Source organism: Acinonyx jubatus, chromosome C2 (assembly GCF_027475565.1).
Source record: "Acinonyx jubatus isolate Ajub_Pintada_27869175 chromosome C2, VMU_Ajub_asm_v1.0, whole genome shotgun sequence".
NCBI classification, from domain to species: Eukaryota; Metazoa; Chordata; class Mammalia; order Carnivora; family Felidae; genus Acinonyx; species Acinonyx jubatus.
In genome coordinates this window covers 113163184-113180523 of record NC_069384.1, presented here as the reverse complement: position 1 = coordinate 113180523, position 17340 = coordinate 113163184, and the positions used below count along the sequence as shown (strand labels likewise).

Below are 17340 nucleotides of genomic sequence, written 5' to 3'. Positions count from 1 at the left end.
CAGAGGAAATATGGGCTTTAGTGTGTGAGTTAGATAAAGGAGTTGGGGGTATGGAATCTGGGATTGGTTGGTTTGCATATGAAAGTCTGGCTCATCTGCAAGCTGTTCACTATCTCTATGAATTACCTAGCTCTGCGGGGGTGGGGGGTGGGGGGGACAGTCTTTTCCCAACTAGCATGATCCCCCAAAGATGTCAAAGCATCATAAAATATTGAAAATTAAAAACATGATTAAAGCATATTTCCTATTGGAATTATCTGTTTATGTGACTGTCTCCTCAATTAGACTGGGCTTTCTTGGGGGACCAATGACTATGCCTTGTTTTGTGTTGAATCCTAGGCATTTAGAATCATGGTTGACACACAGCTTAATAAAAATTGAAAGAATGAATAAATGTTAACTATAATAACAGTCAATAACATTTATTAGATGATGACTGTGTGCCAGCACAGTGCTTTATACATTTTATTTCATTTCATCCTCAAAACAACCAATTAGATAGATATATTAGTTTTTTTTATTGCTTCTTTAATGAGTCACCACAAACTCAATGGCTTAAAACAACATAAATTTAATATCTTACAGGCCTATATGTCAGAAACCAGATGTCTGTATCATCAGGCTAAAATGAAGGGGTCAGTGGGGCTGCATTCCTTTGTGGAGTCTCTAGGGGAGAACCTTTTCCTAGCCTGCTCCAGTTTTCAGGGGTTGCCCACATTCCTTGTCTCAGAGCCCCCTACCATTTTCAAAGCCAACAATGGCAGGATGAGTCCTTACATTGCATCACTCCAACCTTCTCTTCTGTCTCCCTCTTCTACTATTAAGGACCCACCTGATAACCTTGAATAATTTCTCTATCTTAAGTTTAGTTGATTAGCAACCTTAATTCACCTTTATCATGTAAAATAACATACTCATAGGTTCCGGGGATTAGGATGAGGACATCTTTGGGAGGCCATTATTTTGCTTACAGTATACCACAAATAGATATTATTATTATTATCTTCATTTTACAGACAAGGAAACTACAGAGAAGAGAGATTTTATCCCTTGTTGAAGACCCCATATCTAGTAAGTGGAATAGATGGAATTCAAATATAAGCCTGCCTGACCCAGAGATGCACTGTGATCCTGTGGGCATTAGAGAATGGTTCCAGACTATATTGGGCTGGGCCTCTCAGTCTCTCTGTGTTGTGGAAGGATTCTGGCCAGGGTTTGGTTGGCAGTTGGCAAATTTAGAACCTTCATTTTGTCAGTTGACAAAAAGATGACTAGATTTAGAGGGCTCACTGATTACAAACAAACTTGGAGAATAAATCAATGTGGTAATGTATTCATTTAAAAGTAAAGAAGGGGGGCGCCTGGGTGGGGCAGTCGGTTAAGCATCCGACTTCAGTCAGGTCACGATCTCACGGTCCGTGAGTTCGAGCCCCACGTCAGGCTCTGGGCTGATGGCTCAGAGCCTGGAGCCTGTTTCCGATTCTGTGTCTCCCTCTCTCTCTGCCCCTCCCCCGTTCATGCTCTGTCTCTCTCTGTCCCAAAAATAAATAAACGTTGAAAAAAAAATTAAAAAAAAAAAAGTAAAGGAGGATGCGTATATATTATTGTTATTATTATTTTGTAATCTCTGCACTCAACATGGAGCTTGAACTCACCACCCTGAGATCAAGAGTCACATGTTTTACTGACTGAGCCAGCCAGGTCGTTCATATATTATTGGGGTTTTTAAATTTTTGTTTATAAGTCTACTTAAAAAATCAAACTATGGGAAAAAAATTTCTTGGTAAGTATAGAATTTGACCAAAAGAGTGTATATTCTTAAGGCATATTCCTTTATTTTTTTGTTTTTTTTTTTTTTGCACTAACAATATTTCTGTTGAAATAATGAGTACTCATCATTAAAATGAGAGCAGAAAGTTGTGCTGGAGACACATCCCACTGATGCATTCTTAGTCTTTGACTCTTCCTGTTAAGAATGCATGCAGTTGAGGACTTTTCCATTCAACTCCATTCACCAAGTCATACTTCACGTATCCATTAAAATAGAGTTTATTTTACTAGACTATGACTCCTGTCCATCTCTGAATCTCAAAGTCTAGGATTGTACTCTTGAATGAGTAGATGAATTAAGCATTGTTTTTGGTGAATTTCGGGCAACATCTTCAAAAATTAAAGAGTAGTGTAGTTTTGTCAGCAATTCTTTTAAAATTTTCAAACTTGGATGTTTCTTGTGGGAAAGGGAGGGATGGCTATTTGCATCCATATTTTATAGGTTCTCATTGGTTTCAACAACAGAGAGTGAAGTAGTAGTATTACTTTTATCCAATGTTATAATAGCATTATTAGCATATTAATTTTTAAAAGTACACTTCTGGGGACACAAGTTGGAGTATTTTGGGGTAAAATGATATGATTGATAAGACTCCAGGTATTTATATATTACTTATGAATTTACGAAGTTAAAAAGTAAAAGGAATGAAAAGTCTGGCTTTGGTTTCAAATCCCATGCTGAACCCTTTTATTTCACCAATTCCTGATTTCAAATATTCTTAGTTATTGTCTAAGGCATGAGCTGTTAGCCAATGCACAAGACATGTCTAGTCCCTACTTCCTGTTCCCTCTAAGGCTACAAAGGCTCTTTCCCAGCCTTAATCACAGTTAGGAGTAGCCAGATAACAGGGGTTTGACCAATGACACATTGGAAGAAGTTAGCTGGGTCTCTTCAGAAGACTTTACTTTCCTGATAAAAGGAGATGCTGCAGTCAGTTATTACTCTTTTTTTCTTCTTCTCTGCCTTCAATGTGGATGCAAGATTTGGAGTTGCAGCACCCATCTTGCAACTGCAAGGCAACAGTCATGAGGGAAAGGCCAAGGGCATTAAAGACACTGGCCTTTTATCATCAAGTTGCTAAACCAACCCTAGCAGCCACCTATCTCCTTTCTTAAAATTTTGAAAGAAACACCACTGATAATCCCCTGTTAGCTGGGTCTCCTGTTAATTGCAGCAGAACACATCTCAAATGTTAATATTGTTAGATACAAGGTGAGAGCATGACTCCTCATTCTTGGTTCTGGAAATCTGGTACTTATACATTCTGTAATCTGCAACTTCCAATATATGGAGTTGAATTTTAAAGACTGACTCAAATTCTCACCCATGCTATGAGAACTTCATTTTTTTGATGTTTGCAGTTTAGTCCTGTATTCTTTTTTTTTTTTTTATTGAGCTAGACTTCAGTTTGTAGCCACTGTCTTTGTTCCTCTTGACCAAGCCCACTTCTACGTGTTGAAAGCCTTGTTACACCACTACAGACTCTACTCCAGTGGTACAGCTTACAGAAAGAGGAAGCAGGTGGAACCAAGATGGCAGAACAGCATGGAAGTTTTTTTTGCATCTTGCGTCTATGAAATACAGCCAGATCAACACTAAACCATCCTGTACACCTAGAAAACTGATTTGAGGATTAACACAACAATCTGCACAACCTGAACCACAGAACTCAACAGGTACATGGCTCGGAGAGGTGAACTTGGGGAAAGAGTAGCTGCAGAGGGCAGGGAGCTGTTTTTGCTTGCAGAGAGAGGACAGAGATAGGGGTGGGGGGAGAGTACGGGACCCTCCCCCACCACCACCAAAAACAGCTGGAGACAAAGTGGAAAAGTGGAAAAAGCCGCAGGGATTGAACTAAAAAGGGAGAAAGGAGAAAAGAGAGGGCTTAAATTCCATTAAGACTCTATGAACAGGGGGAGCGCAGAGTCTGAAACTACAGCTCAATACCTGGTGGTCCTCTGGTGGGAAGGGCGAATCCGCAGGAGCAGAGTGGGTCCAGGAGGTTCTCGGGCCACATGGGGAGAAGCAGTTCCCCTGCTGGAAGGACATTTGGTAGAGGTTGTGTGGCCACCTGTTCCCAGCAGACCCCAGAGAACAACCACATTCACTGGTGCTGGAACAAGGTCATTAGGGGGAAGCCTGGCACCAGATGTGTGTTGTGATTTTCATAATCTCTGAAACACTGCTGCTACATGATCACGTGAATTTTTTCTGTAGTGGGCTGGCACCCAACCACAGTCTCTGGGCATCGGCAACAGCATGGTCCCACCAACGTTCCTGGATGGAGCCAGCACTCGGGCATTATTAACTGAGACCCTCCCGCAGAAGGTCTGAGCAGGTCAAAGCCACAGTCCCTCAGAAGTGAGGGGTTGGGAAACAGCCACATCTGAGATAAAACTCAGGGGAGAGGTGCAACCTGGCAACCTGACAGCTTGGTCACAGATAGTGTAAAAGTGGGAAGTGTACAGAAGCTGGAGACAAAGGACAGGTCCATGATTGCTGGTCTGGGAGAGCACACAGTTCCCATACTAGAGACTGGGTAGGTGGGTGACGCCACTTTCACCCCTCCCCCGCATGCACAAACACACATTCAAGTCCCACAACAATCCACCCCAGTAAACTAAGCACCACCATCTAGTGGAGTACAGAGCCGTTACACTAAGTTCCGCCCAACTGGGCCAACCTCGCTCTTCAGGAACACCGCAAATCTCTCTACCTGCTTAGTTTACAGACTATAAAGTGTTTCATAGTTTGACTTCAAGGGGAAACCAATGTAATTTCAATTGTATTTCAGTCTGTTTGCTGGTCCATCTATTCAATTCTCTTTTCTTTTGTTTCTTTTCTTCTTAAATACAGAAAGAAAAAAAATTATTTTTATTTTAAATTTTTATTAAAAACATTGTTCTTTATTTTTTCTACTATATTTTTTACCTTGTAAATTTTTCAAATTCTGTTTTACTTCCATCATTTCATTTTATAGCATTTCACTGTATTCATTTTCTCAAATTTTCAAACATTTTCCTTCCCCCCCTTTTTTTCTGTAATCTATCAAACTCCTTTCAATAACCAGAACAAAACACACCTAGAATTTAGCATCATTTATTTGATTATTGTGTGTGTGTTGTTTTTAATTTATTGATTTTAATTTTTTTTACCTCAATTGCTTTTCTCCCTTCAAAATGATGAAATGAAGGAATTCACCCCAAAAGAAAGAGCAGGAAAAAATGACAGCCAGGGACTTAATCAACACAGATACAAGAAATATGTCTGAACCAGAATTTAGAATCAAGATAATAAGAATACTAGCTGGGGTCGAAAATAGATTAGAATCCCTCTCTGCAGAGATAAAAGAAGTAAAAACTAGTCAGAATGAAATAATAAGTTCTATAACTGAGCCGCAATCTCAAATGTATGCCAAGGTGGCAAGGATGCATGAGGCAGAACAGCAAAACAGTGATATAGAGGACAAAATTATGGAGAATAATGAATCATAAAAAAGAGGGAAACTAAGGCAAAAGAGCACGATTTAACAATTAGAGAAATCAGTGACTCATTAGAAAGGAACAACATCAGAATCATTGGGGTACCAGAAGATGAAGAGAGACAAAAAGGGGTAGAAAATTTATGTGAGCAAATCATAGCAGAAAACTTTCCTAACCTGGGGAAAGACAAAGACATCAAAATCCAGGAAGCACAGAGGACTTCCATAAGATTCGACAAAAACCAACCATCAACAAGGCATATCATAAGTCAAATTCACAAAAGACTCAGGCAAGGAAAGAATCATGAAAGCAGCAAGGGGAAAAAAGTCCTTAACCTACAAGGGAAGACAGATCAGGTTAGCAGCAGACCTATCCACAGAAACTTGGCAGGCCAGAAAGTAATGGCAGGATATATTCAATGCGCTGAACTGGAAAAATATGCAGCCAAGAATTCTTTCTCCAACAAGTCTGTCATTCCAAATAGGAGGAGAGATTAAAAGTTTCCCAGACAAATAAAACTGAAAGGAGTTCATGACCACTAAACCAGCCCTGCAAGAAATTTTAAAGGGGACTCTGAGAGGAGAAAACACACACACACACACACACACACACACAAAGACCAAAAGCAACAAAGACTAAAAAGGACCAGAGAACACCATCAGAAACTCCAACTCTACAAGAAACATAATGGCAATAAACTCCTATCTTTTAGTACTGACTCTAAACATCAATGGACTAAATGCTCCAATCAAAAGACATAGGGTAACAGAATGGATAAGAAAACAAGATCCATCTATATGCTGTTTACAAGAGACCCACTTTAGACCTAAAGACACCTTCAGATTGAAACTAAGGGATGGAGAACCATCTCTCATGTTGATGGTCGCCAAAAGAAAGCTGGAGTAGCCATACTTATATCAGACAATCTAGACTTTAAAATAAAGACTATAACAAGAGATGAAGAAGGGCATTATATCATAATTAAGGGGTCTATCCACCAAGAAAACCTAAAAATTGTAAACATTTATGCTCCAAATGTGGCACACCCAAATACGTACATCAATTAATCACAAACATAAAGAAATTCATTGATAATAATAACATATTATTAGGGGACTTCAATACCCTGCTTACAACAATGAACAGATCATCTAAACAGAAAATCAACAAGGAAACAATGGCTTTGAATGACACACTGGACCAGATGAACTGAACAGATATATTCAGATCATTTCATCCTAAAGGAGCAGAGTACACATTCTTCTCCAGTGCACATGGAACATTCTCCAGAATAGATCACATACTGGGACACAAATCAGCCCTCAACAGGTACAAAAAGATCAAGATCATACCATGCATATTTTCAGACCACAACACTATGAAACTAGAAAGCAACCACAAGAAAAATTTTAGAAAGATAGCAAATAATTGGAGACTAAAGAACAATCTACTAAAGAATGAATGGGGGCACCTGGGTGGCGCAGTCGGTTAAGCGTCCTACTTCAGCCTGGTCACGATCTCGCAGTCTGTGAGTTCGAGCCCCGCGTCAGGCTCTGGGCTGATGGCTCAGAGCCTGGAGCCTGTTTCCGATTCTGTGTCTCCCTCTCTCTCTGCCCCTCCCCCGTTCATGCTCTGTCTCTGTCCCCAAAAAAATAAATAAACGTTGAAAAAAAAAATAATGAATGGGCTAATCAAGAAGTTAAAGAGGAAATTAAAAAGTACATGGAAGCCAATGAAAATGATAACACCAAAGCCCAAAACCTCTGGGACGCAACAAAGGCGGTCATAAGAGAGAAGTATATAGCAATCCAGGCCTTCCTAAACAAGGAAAAAGGTCACAGATATACAACCTAACCTTACACCTTAAAGATCTGGAAAAAGAACAGCAAATAAACCCCAAACCAGCAGAAGACAGGAAATAATAGATTAGAGCAGAAATCAATGCTATCAAAAACAAACAAACAAACAAACAAAAAAACGAACAAACCCAGAACAGATTAATGAAACCAGGAGCTCGTTCTTTGAAAGAATTAACAAAACTGATAAACCACTAGCCAGTTTGATCAAAAAGAGAAAAGAAAGGACCCAAATAAATAAAAACAAGAATGAAAGAGGAGAGATCACAACCAACACAGCAGAAATAAAAATAATAATAAGAGAATACTATGCGCAGTTATATGCCAATAAATGGGCAATCTGGAAGAAATGGACAAATTCCTAGAAACATACACACTACCAAAACTGAAACAGGAAGAAAGAGAAAATTTGGCCAGACCCATAACCAGTAAAGAAATCGATTAGTAATCAAAAATCTCCCATAAAACAAGAGTCCAGGGCCAGATGGCTTTCCAGGGGAATTCTACTAAATATTTAAGGAAGAGTTAACACCTATTCTCTTGAAGCTGTTCCAAAAAACAGAAATGGAAGGAAAACTTCCAAACTCTCTATGAAGCCAACATTACCTTGATTCCAAAACCAGACAAAGACCCCACTAAAAAGGAGAACTATAGACCAATTTCCCTTATGAACATGGATGCAAAAACCCTCAACAAGATATTAGCCAACCAGCTCCAACAATACATTAAAAAAAATCCCACAACCAAGTGGAATTTATACCTGGGATGCAGGGCTGGTTCAATATCCACAAAACGATCAATGTGATTCTTCACGTCAATAAAACAAAGGACAAGAAACACATGATCCTCTCAATAGATGCAGAGAAAGCATTTAACAAAATACAGCATCCTTTCTTGATAAAAAACTTTTAAGAAAGAAGGGGTAGAAGGATCATACCTCAAGATCATAAAAGCCATACATGAAAGACCCAATGCTAATATCATCCTCAATGGGGAAAAACTGAGAGCTTTCTCCCTAATGTCAGGAACAAGACAGGGATATTTGCTCTCACCATTGTTATTCAACATAGTATTGGAAGTCTTACCTCAGCAATCAGAAAACACAAAGAGATAAAAGGCATCTAAATCGGCCAGGAGGAGGTTAAACTTTCACCCTTCCCAGATGACATGATACTCTAATATAGAAAATGCAATAAATACCACCAAAAAACTACTAGACCTGATCCATGAATTCAGCAAAGTTTTCAGGATATAAAATCAATGTACAGAAATTGGTTGCATTTCTATACACCAATAATGAAGCTACAGAAAGAGAAATCAAGGAATCGATCCCATTTACAATTGCACCAAAAACCATAAAATACCTAGGAATAAATCTAACCAAAGAGGTGGAAAATCTATACACTGAAAACTATAGAAAGCTTATGAAAGAAATTGAAGAAGACACACACACAAAAAAGGAAAAATATTCTATGCCCCTGGATAGGAAGAACAAATATTGTTAAAATGTCAATACTACCCAAAGCAATCTACATATTCAATGCAATCCCTATCAAAATAACACCAGCATTCTTCACAGAGCTAGAACAAACAATCCTAAAATTTGTATGGAACCAGAAAAGACCCAAATAGCCAAAGCAATCCTGAAAAAAGGAAACCAAAGCAGGAGGCATCATAGTCCCGGACTTCAAGCTATACTACAAAGCTGTAATCATCAAGACAGTATGGTACTGGCACAAAAACAGACACTCAGATCAATGGAACAGAATAGAGAACCCAGACATGGACCCACAAATGTATGGCCAACTAATCTTTGACAAAGCAGGAAAGAATATCCAATGGAATAAAGACAATCTTTTCAGCAAGTGGTGCAATTTTCTGAGATAATGCAGAAAAATAAACCTGGACCACTTTCTTACACCTTACACAAAAAGAAACTCAAAATGGATGAAAGACCTAAATGGAAGACAGGAACCCATCAAAATCCTCGAGGAGAAAGCAGGCAAAAACCTCTGTGACCTTGGCTGCAGCACCTTCTTACTCAACACGTCTCTGGAGGCAAGGGAAGCCAAAGCAAAAATGAACTACTGGGACCTCATCAAAATAAAAAGCTTCTGCACAGTGAAGGAAACAATAGGCAAAACTAAAAGGCAACTGACAGAATGCGAGAAGGTATTTGCAAATGACATATCAGATAAAGGGTTAGTATCCAAAATCTATAAAGAACATATCAAACTCAACACTCAAAAAACAAATAATCCAGTGAAGAAATGGGCAAAAGACATAAATAGACACTTCTCCCAAGAAGACATCCAGATGGCCAACCAACACATGAGAAAATGCTCCACATCACTCATCATCAGGGAAATACAAATCAAAAGCACAATGAGATACCACCTCACACCTATCAGAATGGCTAACATTAACAACCCAGGCAACCACAGATGTTGGCAAGGATGCGGAGAAAGAGGATCTCTTTTGCCCTGCTGGTGGGAATGAAAACTGGGGCAGGTACTCGGGAAAACAGTATGAAGGTTCCTTGAAAAATTAAAAGTAGAACTACCCTACGACCCAGCAATTGCACTACTAGGTATTTATCCAAGAGATACAAGTGTGCTGTTTTGAAGGGGCACATGCACCCCAATATTTATAGTAGCACTATCAACAATAGCCAAAGTATGGAAAGAGCCCAAATGTTCATCAATGGATGAATGGATAAAGAAGATGTGGTATGTATATACAATGAAGTATTACTCAGCAATCAAAAAGAATGAAATCTTGCCATTTGCAACTATGTGGATGAAACTAGAGGGCATTATGCTAAGCGAAATTAGTCAGTCAGAGAAAGACAAGTATCATATGACTTCACTCATATGAGGACTTTAAGATACAAACAGATGAACATAAGGGAAGGGAAGCAAAAATAATATAAAAACAGGGAGGGGGACAAAACAGAAGAGACTCATAAATATGGAGAACAAACAGAGGGTTACTGGAAGGGTTGTGGGAGGGGGGATGGGCTAAATGGGTAAGGGGCATTAAGTAATCTACTCCTGAAATGATTGTTGCACTATATGGTAACTAACTTAGATGTAAATTAAAAAAAAATAAATTAAATAAAAATTAAAAAAAAAAAAAAGAGGAAACAGCTCACATACAAAGTTGGCCAAAAAAATTTATTTCCAGCCAGTTTCCCTAGTAGATTGCCATGAAAGTCTTCAATCAGGCCCTTCTAGATTCCTTCATCCCTGGTGTTTCTTCTTCAGGTGCTGTAGGTCTGCTCATGGACTATCTTCATATCAGAAGGATATTTATGCTGTGGAAAAGAATGTTTCATAATGTTCTAAGAAGTAACTGCATTGAAATATTACAATCATTCTATCGAGAGACCAATGGGTAATGGCCTAAGTAACCAAGGAGCTGATGAAAAATCAGAAACAAAGATAATATTTTAATCCTTAAGTTGCTAGTAAAATGTGTTGGAGAAAGGGGAAGATGGGAATGAGAAGAAATAAAGTATTACTGGAATATGAAATAATATATAATAATTATTTAGTTTTTTTCAAGAGCTGTCAAAAGCCTTCACACTTATACAAAGTATAGGCTATATATGTATATATAGCCTAATATCAATAACTTTCTTATTCGAAAAATGTATCTTAGTGTTGTTAAATGCAATTTTAAGTGATATTGATTATTAGCAAAGTTACATACCTTTATAAGCTCAATAGTCACTTGTGTTTAATTTTCTATAAATTGTGTGTGTTCAAATCCTTATGCATATATTACATGAATCTGGAAATAGTATAGTTAACTCTAGAGTACCTTTAATCAGATCAGAAACAGTTATCTAAATTTGAGAAGAGGTTAAAACTACAATTTCTTGGTCATCTCAAAACAGTAACCTTTGAATGAATGAGTAGCATTTCACATCATGTAAATGTTCAACGGATAAGATATCCTTATATAAACATAGAATTTATTTAAATATGATCGCTTCAAATTAAGTTGGCTTACCTTTTCATCTGATTACAGTGTAAGTGCTTTCCATTCCAGCCTCAATGTGAACACTAACATGGCAATGAAATAACCAGGTGCCAACATCTCTTGGATACATTTTTACAGTCTGATATACTCCAGGAGGAAGGTCATAAACATCAGAGCGATACAGTCCCGCATCCTCAATAAGGAGACAAAACACCATTAAATAACTTATAAAAGAGATTAGTCACTTACACATTTGATCAATTCTAATATACTTTGTTAGATGACAATTGGAAAGCATTAGGTGACATTGCATTTTTCCTCTGAGTACAATTGAGGGTTTAGAGGAAAAGCAAGTCTGAGAACATTTCAGGGACAGGCCACAGAGAAATATCTCAGTCTGAAGGGACCTCGTGTCATTATCAGTGTCAGATACCTTGTCAGCATTTCCTGCAGAAGAATGCTTTAGATTTCAGACAACATCTGGTCTTACAAATACCAAAAGTTTTCACAGAAATATTTCTAACTAAGGACATTAGTGACATGATGATCATTCCTTGAGGTGTAGCTAATCAGGAAACCTCAGGGCTACAGGAAGGAGAGGAACTCATCTGCTTTCTGGGGCCAGGGGCTGAAGACTAAGGGCCTTAGGGGCTCTTTTTTCTCCTAAGCAGAGAACCGGATGTTTAGGAGACCACCTCCTCTGTGAGCTACTTTGATTTTGAAAGATAAAGCCCTGGGGCCTGGCCTGGCTGGATTAGGATGGATTTGGAAGAGCCTAGGAAGGAGATGAAGTGCTCTCTACAATGCAATGAAAGGTATTTGAAGGATGGGGGCATGTTGAAGAATGCAGTTCAAGATGGAGTCTGGAATAATTTGAGGAGAGAACAGATGTCAAGCAAGTCTGGAGAGGAAGAGTGTGGGGAAAGAAGTCCTGAGGGTGAGAGAAAGAGCTGCAGGGCCAGTATTTCTCGATGATGCATAGCAGAGGGATGACTGAAGTCAGGGGTGTCTGATGTCACATGGTAAATGTTTTATTGTGGAGTATTGGGGAAAAAAAAGAATTCATCTATCTCTAAACTTTCACTAAGAGTCTATGACCCGTAATGGCCTAGTTTTTGTGGTTGTTAAGGGGAGTCAGAGGAAATGGAGATGTGTCCCACTCTGGAGCTGCACAGAGATGAGAAAATACCAGCCACAGGAGGGAGGAGAGAGGCAAGGGAGATGAATGGAAGCAGGGAGTGAGAGTGGGAGGTGACTAGAAACTTAGGCTCTCAAAAGTCCCTGGAGACATTGGAGAATAGAGAAGAAGGAGGCAAAGCTGTCTCCCCCTGGCTGCAAAGTGGGGGCCTGAGTCATTGTTATTTAAGAAGATTAATTTGACATCTATGGTGACAATATGGGTCACATGGATACATTTCTAAGATGTTAGAAAATGCAGAGAATGATATGAACCAATTTTAACTAAGAATGGACAATGTCCTAGGCACCAGTAAGTGTGCACTATGTACCTGGAGCCCTGGCACCAAGGGAGACCATATTCTTAGGAAACAGGTGACTGACTGGCTGTTCCAAGACCAAGTGAGTAACTCCAGAGGGCTGCTTTGCTATACCCAGGAGTTCCAGGGAGTAAAGCTCAGAGGCTGCATTAATGCTGGAATAACTAAATTCCACCTCCAGGGAGGGGAAGGCTACATGTGATAATCTGTGATAGGTTTAGGGTGAATGGCTAGAGCTGACAGCAGCTGGTACTAAGCTTTGTGGTATTATTACTCTTTTAATAGGATTAGGTAATAGGATTAGTCTCTTTTTTTTTTAACTCAAGTATAATTAACATAGGGTGTTATATTAGTTTGAGGTGTACAATATAGTGATTCAACAATTCTCTACATTTCTCAGTGCTCATCGTGTAGTCTCAATCTCCTTGATTTCCCTTATCCTCCCAACTATTTCCCCTCCGGCAAACACCAGTTGTTCTCTGTGTTTAAGAGTCTCATTTTTTGTTTGTTTCCTTTTTTTTCTTTGTTCATTTTGTTTCTTCAATTTAATAGAATTGTTCTGAAAAGAGCAGTTTTGTGAAGCATATGGATAAGGGACTCTAGGGGCACCTGGGTAGCTCAGTCGGTTAAGCATGGGCTCTTGATTTCAAAGCTCAGGTCACGAGCTCACAGTTGTTGGATCAAGCATGGGGCTGGGCTCTGTGCTGACAGCACAGCTTGGGATTCTCTGTCGCGCCCACCCCCCCCACTCTGCCCCTCTCCTGTGCACATGCCCTTTCTCAAAATAAATAATAAATAAACTTAAAAGAGTGAGGGACTCTGGAGTGAGAGATGAGGGTTCAAGTCCCACTTCTACCACTTATTGTTTATAGGAAAGTTCTTTACCTTGCTAATCCTTCATTTCATTCCCTTATAAAATGGTGACAAAATAGTCCCTGTCTCTGAAGGTTGGATGAGCAATCCATGCAAAGAACTAAGCATAGTATTTGGCACATAAGAAGCACCTAATAAAGGTTAGCTTTAATTATCATTAGAGGAATGTTACCATAAATTGCACTTAATTTGATGCCTTATGGTACGATCATTTGTGTAGAGCTAGCCCCTAAAAGCTAACTCTTTGATTTCCTCTTATCCACACAACACTCGGCATGGTTCTAGAAATGTCAGAGGCATTTGCTGAACTGAACTGATCTGAACTGAACATCAAATGTACTGTAAAAAAAAAAAAAAAAAAAAAACTATAACCAGAGCTTAAATCTCTCTCTTTTGTTCTAATTTTTAAAGTGTCTAATATAAACAGTTATGAATAACAACCCTAATACTTAGGCTTTTCCTTCAAAAATATGGGGAATGTAGATGGAAGTACAGGAAGGTCATGATTGTTGAGCCTGGGTGGTGGGTAAAGGAATTCATTATATTATTCTGTCTACTTTGTCATATAAAATCCCCCAGAATAAAAAAAAATAGCTTTAAAGCCAAAACAAATAGGTTTGAGAGGAATACATTTGTTCATTAAAGGACAGAAAAGAAAGCAGCACACCAATAAAGCTTTGTGCAAATCAAGTCAAGCGCATTCGTTCAATTAGTCTAACAGGCCCTGAGCAATAAAGAAACCACAAACATAATACACATCTGGAATCCAGGAAAGCTTTATCTGAAACTTTTATCGATGCCAAAAAATGGACTGTGTTATGCCAAGTGGCTAGACTAAATGTTTCTGGTGTCAAATGCATAATTAGCCCTCAATTGTGCCTTAATATTTATCTAAGAGATAAGGATGAAGAGCTAAAGAAAATTCTCCCTAAGCAAATACATGACACTGACTTGGACACTGCAAAGGGGAAGAGTAAAACTCAAAATGTAATAAATTAGAGAAATGGCCAGGCAAAAGTGGTCAGTAAAGAAATAATTGTAAAGAGGATGACTTGTGGGGTGGGAGAAAGCAATTCTGACAGATATAAAGAGACTAAGACTACATAAAGTAGAAAAAGACGGAGATAATTATAAAAAAACAAGTTACCATAAAGTCAATTATCACCTAATTCCACATTTTTATTTTCTTAACAAATGCCGAAGGAATGATAGACGTAGTTACCATTTGTAACTCCCACTGTAAAATTCGATTCCAGCAAGAATCATCAATGAATCCTTCTTAAAGCTACAAGGTGAAATACAGTTGGAGAATAAAATATGTAAAAAAAATTCACTTCACAGATTACTTATTAATTACAAGAGGAAGGTGATACTCTTATTTTTTAATGTTTATTTTTGAGAGAGAAAGAGAGAAAGACAGAGTGTGAGTGGGGGAGGGGAAGAGAGAGAGGGAGACAGAGAACCCGAAGCAGACTCCAGGCCCTGAGCTGTCAGCACAGAGCCTGATGCAGGGCTCAAACCCATGAACTGTGAGATCATGACCTGAGCTGAGTTCAGATGCTTAACCAACGGAGATACCCATGCCCCAAGATAATACTTTTAAAATGGAGAGAAAGGGTAGGCATCACCATAATAAAGTTATCAAAAAAGCCTCATCAGTGTCAGCACCTATTGACATCATGCACCTCCTGATGTGATGCCTGGGAAGCACATAATATCACATATGCAGTGTCCATGTCAAGAATGTTTAACATGGATCCAATTATGAGGAAACCATCAGACCAAAGTAGAATATGGGACATTTTATAAAACTGGCCTGGACCCTCCAAGAATGAAATGGCATGAAGGATTGAGAAAAAAAAATAAAGGTCTCTTCTTTTAGGAAAGATAAGACAATGACAACCAAATGCTATGTATAAATAATTAGATCCTGGTTTAAAAAAAAAAGTTATAAAGAGCATATTGGGGACTATTGGGGATATTTGAATGGACCATATGTTAGCTTATATTACTGAATTAATGTTAACATTGGAGGCGTGACAGTGTTATTGTGGTGGGGCAGAGATTCTCCTTAGTATTAGGATGCATATGGCTTTAGTATTTAGGGATGAAGAGTCGTGATGTTTGCAATTTACCTTAGTGAAGGAATGATAGATGTAGAAAGTTACCATTTGTAACTCCCACTGTAAAATTTGATTCCAGCAAGAATCATCAATGAATCCTTCTTAAAGCTACAAGGTGAAATATGATTGGAGAATAAAATATGTATAAAAAAAATCACTTCACACATTACTTATTAATTACAAGAGGAAGGTGATACTTTTATTTTTTAATGTTTATTTTTGAGAGAGAAAGAGAGAAAGACAGAGTATGAGTGAGGGAGGGGAAGAGAGAGAGGGAGACAGAATCTGAAGCAAGCTCTGAAGTTTGGTTCAGAAAACTAAGAGAGAGAGAGAGAGAAAATATGATAAGATGTGTATGAGTGTTCAAAGTGTTTTTCTTTTATGTTACTGAGGGTTTGAAAAAAAAGTTGGGATATAAAGGGTGAAACTAAAGGTGATTATAGAAGTCTTATTTACCTAACAAGTGACACCAGATTAGAGTAATAAAGGCACGTCATGCATTCACAAGCATTTATTGAGTGTTCGTAGGGCACAAAGAGCTGAATGTATAATTATTTACATGCACCTGATATAGTATAGATTGTAGATATTGAATTTCAGTTCTGGCTTAGTCATTTCCTTTCTAGTCCTGTTATCCTGCCATGCTGCCCCAATGACTACTTTACCAGACACCACAATAATTAAACGAAGCTGTCCAGGATTCTTACCGTGTATTCAAAGCTGTGGCCATGAAAGTGAACCGTGTGCAGGTCAAATTCACTCCCCATGCCAATCAGATACCAATTCACTTCATCCCCAACATGGAACGTCAGACCTTGGTTGTTTCCATACATTCTTCCATTAATTGCTGTGGAGGGACACAATTTATTATATTCAACAAAGGTTTTAAATAATGTAGGCTTCTTTTAAAAACACCTCATAGAAGTATCACGGATGTTTTCAGAGGCCATGAGGACTTTAAAGTCAGCCTAAGGAAGCTGTTAAATGTGACCAAGCCATCCATTCATGGATAAGTCTAACTCTAGAGTTTTCCTTGCCTGAAGAAATGAGGCATTGACTTTGCTTTAACATAATTAGGTTGAACTAGAATATTTCACAACTAAGAATACTTGAATTGATGGATACTTAAAGATGTCTACATATTTAAAGTATATTTAAGATGATCACAAGATGCTTTGAAATTGAGTGTGTTCCTCTTTAACTGCTCCAAGTCAGACTTTTGTGATCTGTCACTGGTATGACTAGAATGTCCATTGACTGAGGTCCAGGCCTTTCGTCTTTCCCTCTGTCTAATCCTCTATAGGTGTGGTTTCCAAAGGGTAATAGGAAGAAAATATTAATTTAGTTATATGTGTTTTATAAATATATCCTCCTTTTTTACCCTTCTATTTTGTGTTCATCTTTTGAAATGCCAAAAATGCATTAATACAAAGGTACAAATACATAATTTATAACCATATATCTATGGAGGTTGGGTTCTAATCCTTTTAGCTGATGGAGGGATATTCTAGAAACAACTAGGAGACTCTGCTTTAGACAGTGCTTCTCAGACTTTAATGTGTATGTGGCCTGGCCTATCTTGTTAAAATTCAGATTATGATTTACTAGGTCTGTTTAGCTTGAAATTCTGCATTTCTAACAAGCTCCCAAGTGATGCTGATGCTGCTATTCCGTGGACTATACCTGGAACAC

The 17340-nt window shown here is 38.4% G+C and overlaps 1 protein-coding gene across 2 annotated transcripts in view; it reads right to left on the bottom strand.

Moving 5' to 3' along the window:
- Positions 1–10326: 10326 nt before the first annotated feature.
- LOC106975171 (ceruloplasmin-like) overlaps positions 10327–17340 on the bottom strand; it is a 29388-nt gene continuing 22374 nt past the window's right edge. The window contains exons 17-19 of one of the 2 annotated variants that reach the window (XM_027061619.2): positions 16356–16495; positions 11187–11349; positions 10327–10485 (exon numbers count right to left, since the gene is read on the bottom strand). In XM_027061619.2, coding sequence (XP_026917420.1) covers positions 11191–11349; positions 16356–16495 — 299 coding nt within the window. In that variant the 3' untranslated portion in view covers positions 10327–10485; positions 11187–11190. Of the gene's footprint in view, positions 10486–11186; positions 11350–11371; positions 14811–16355; positions 16496–17340 lie in introns of those variants that run through there. The other variant, XM_053221317.1, reaches the window with a different exon arrangement.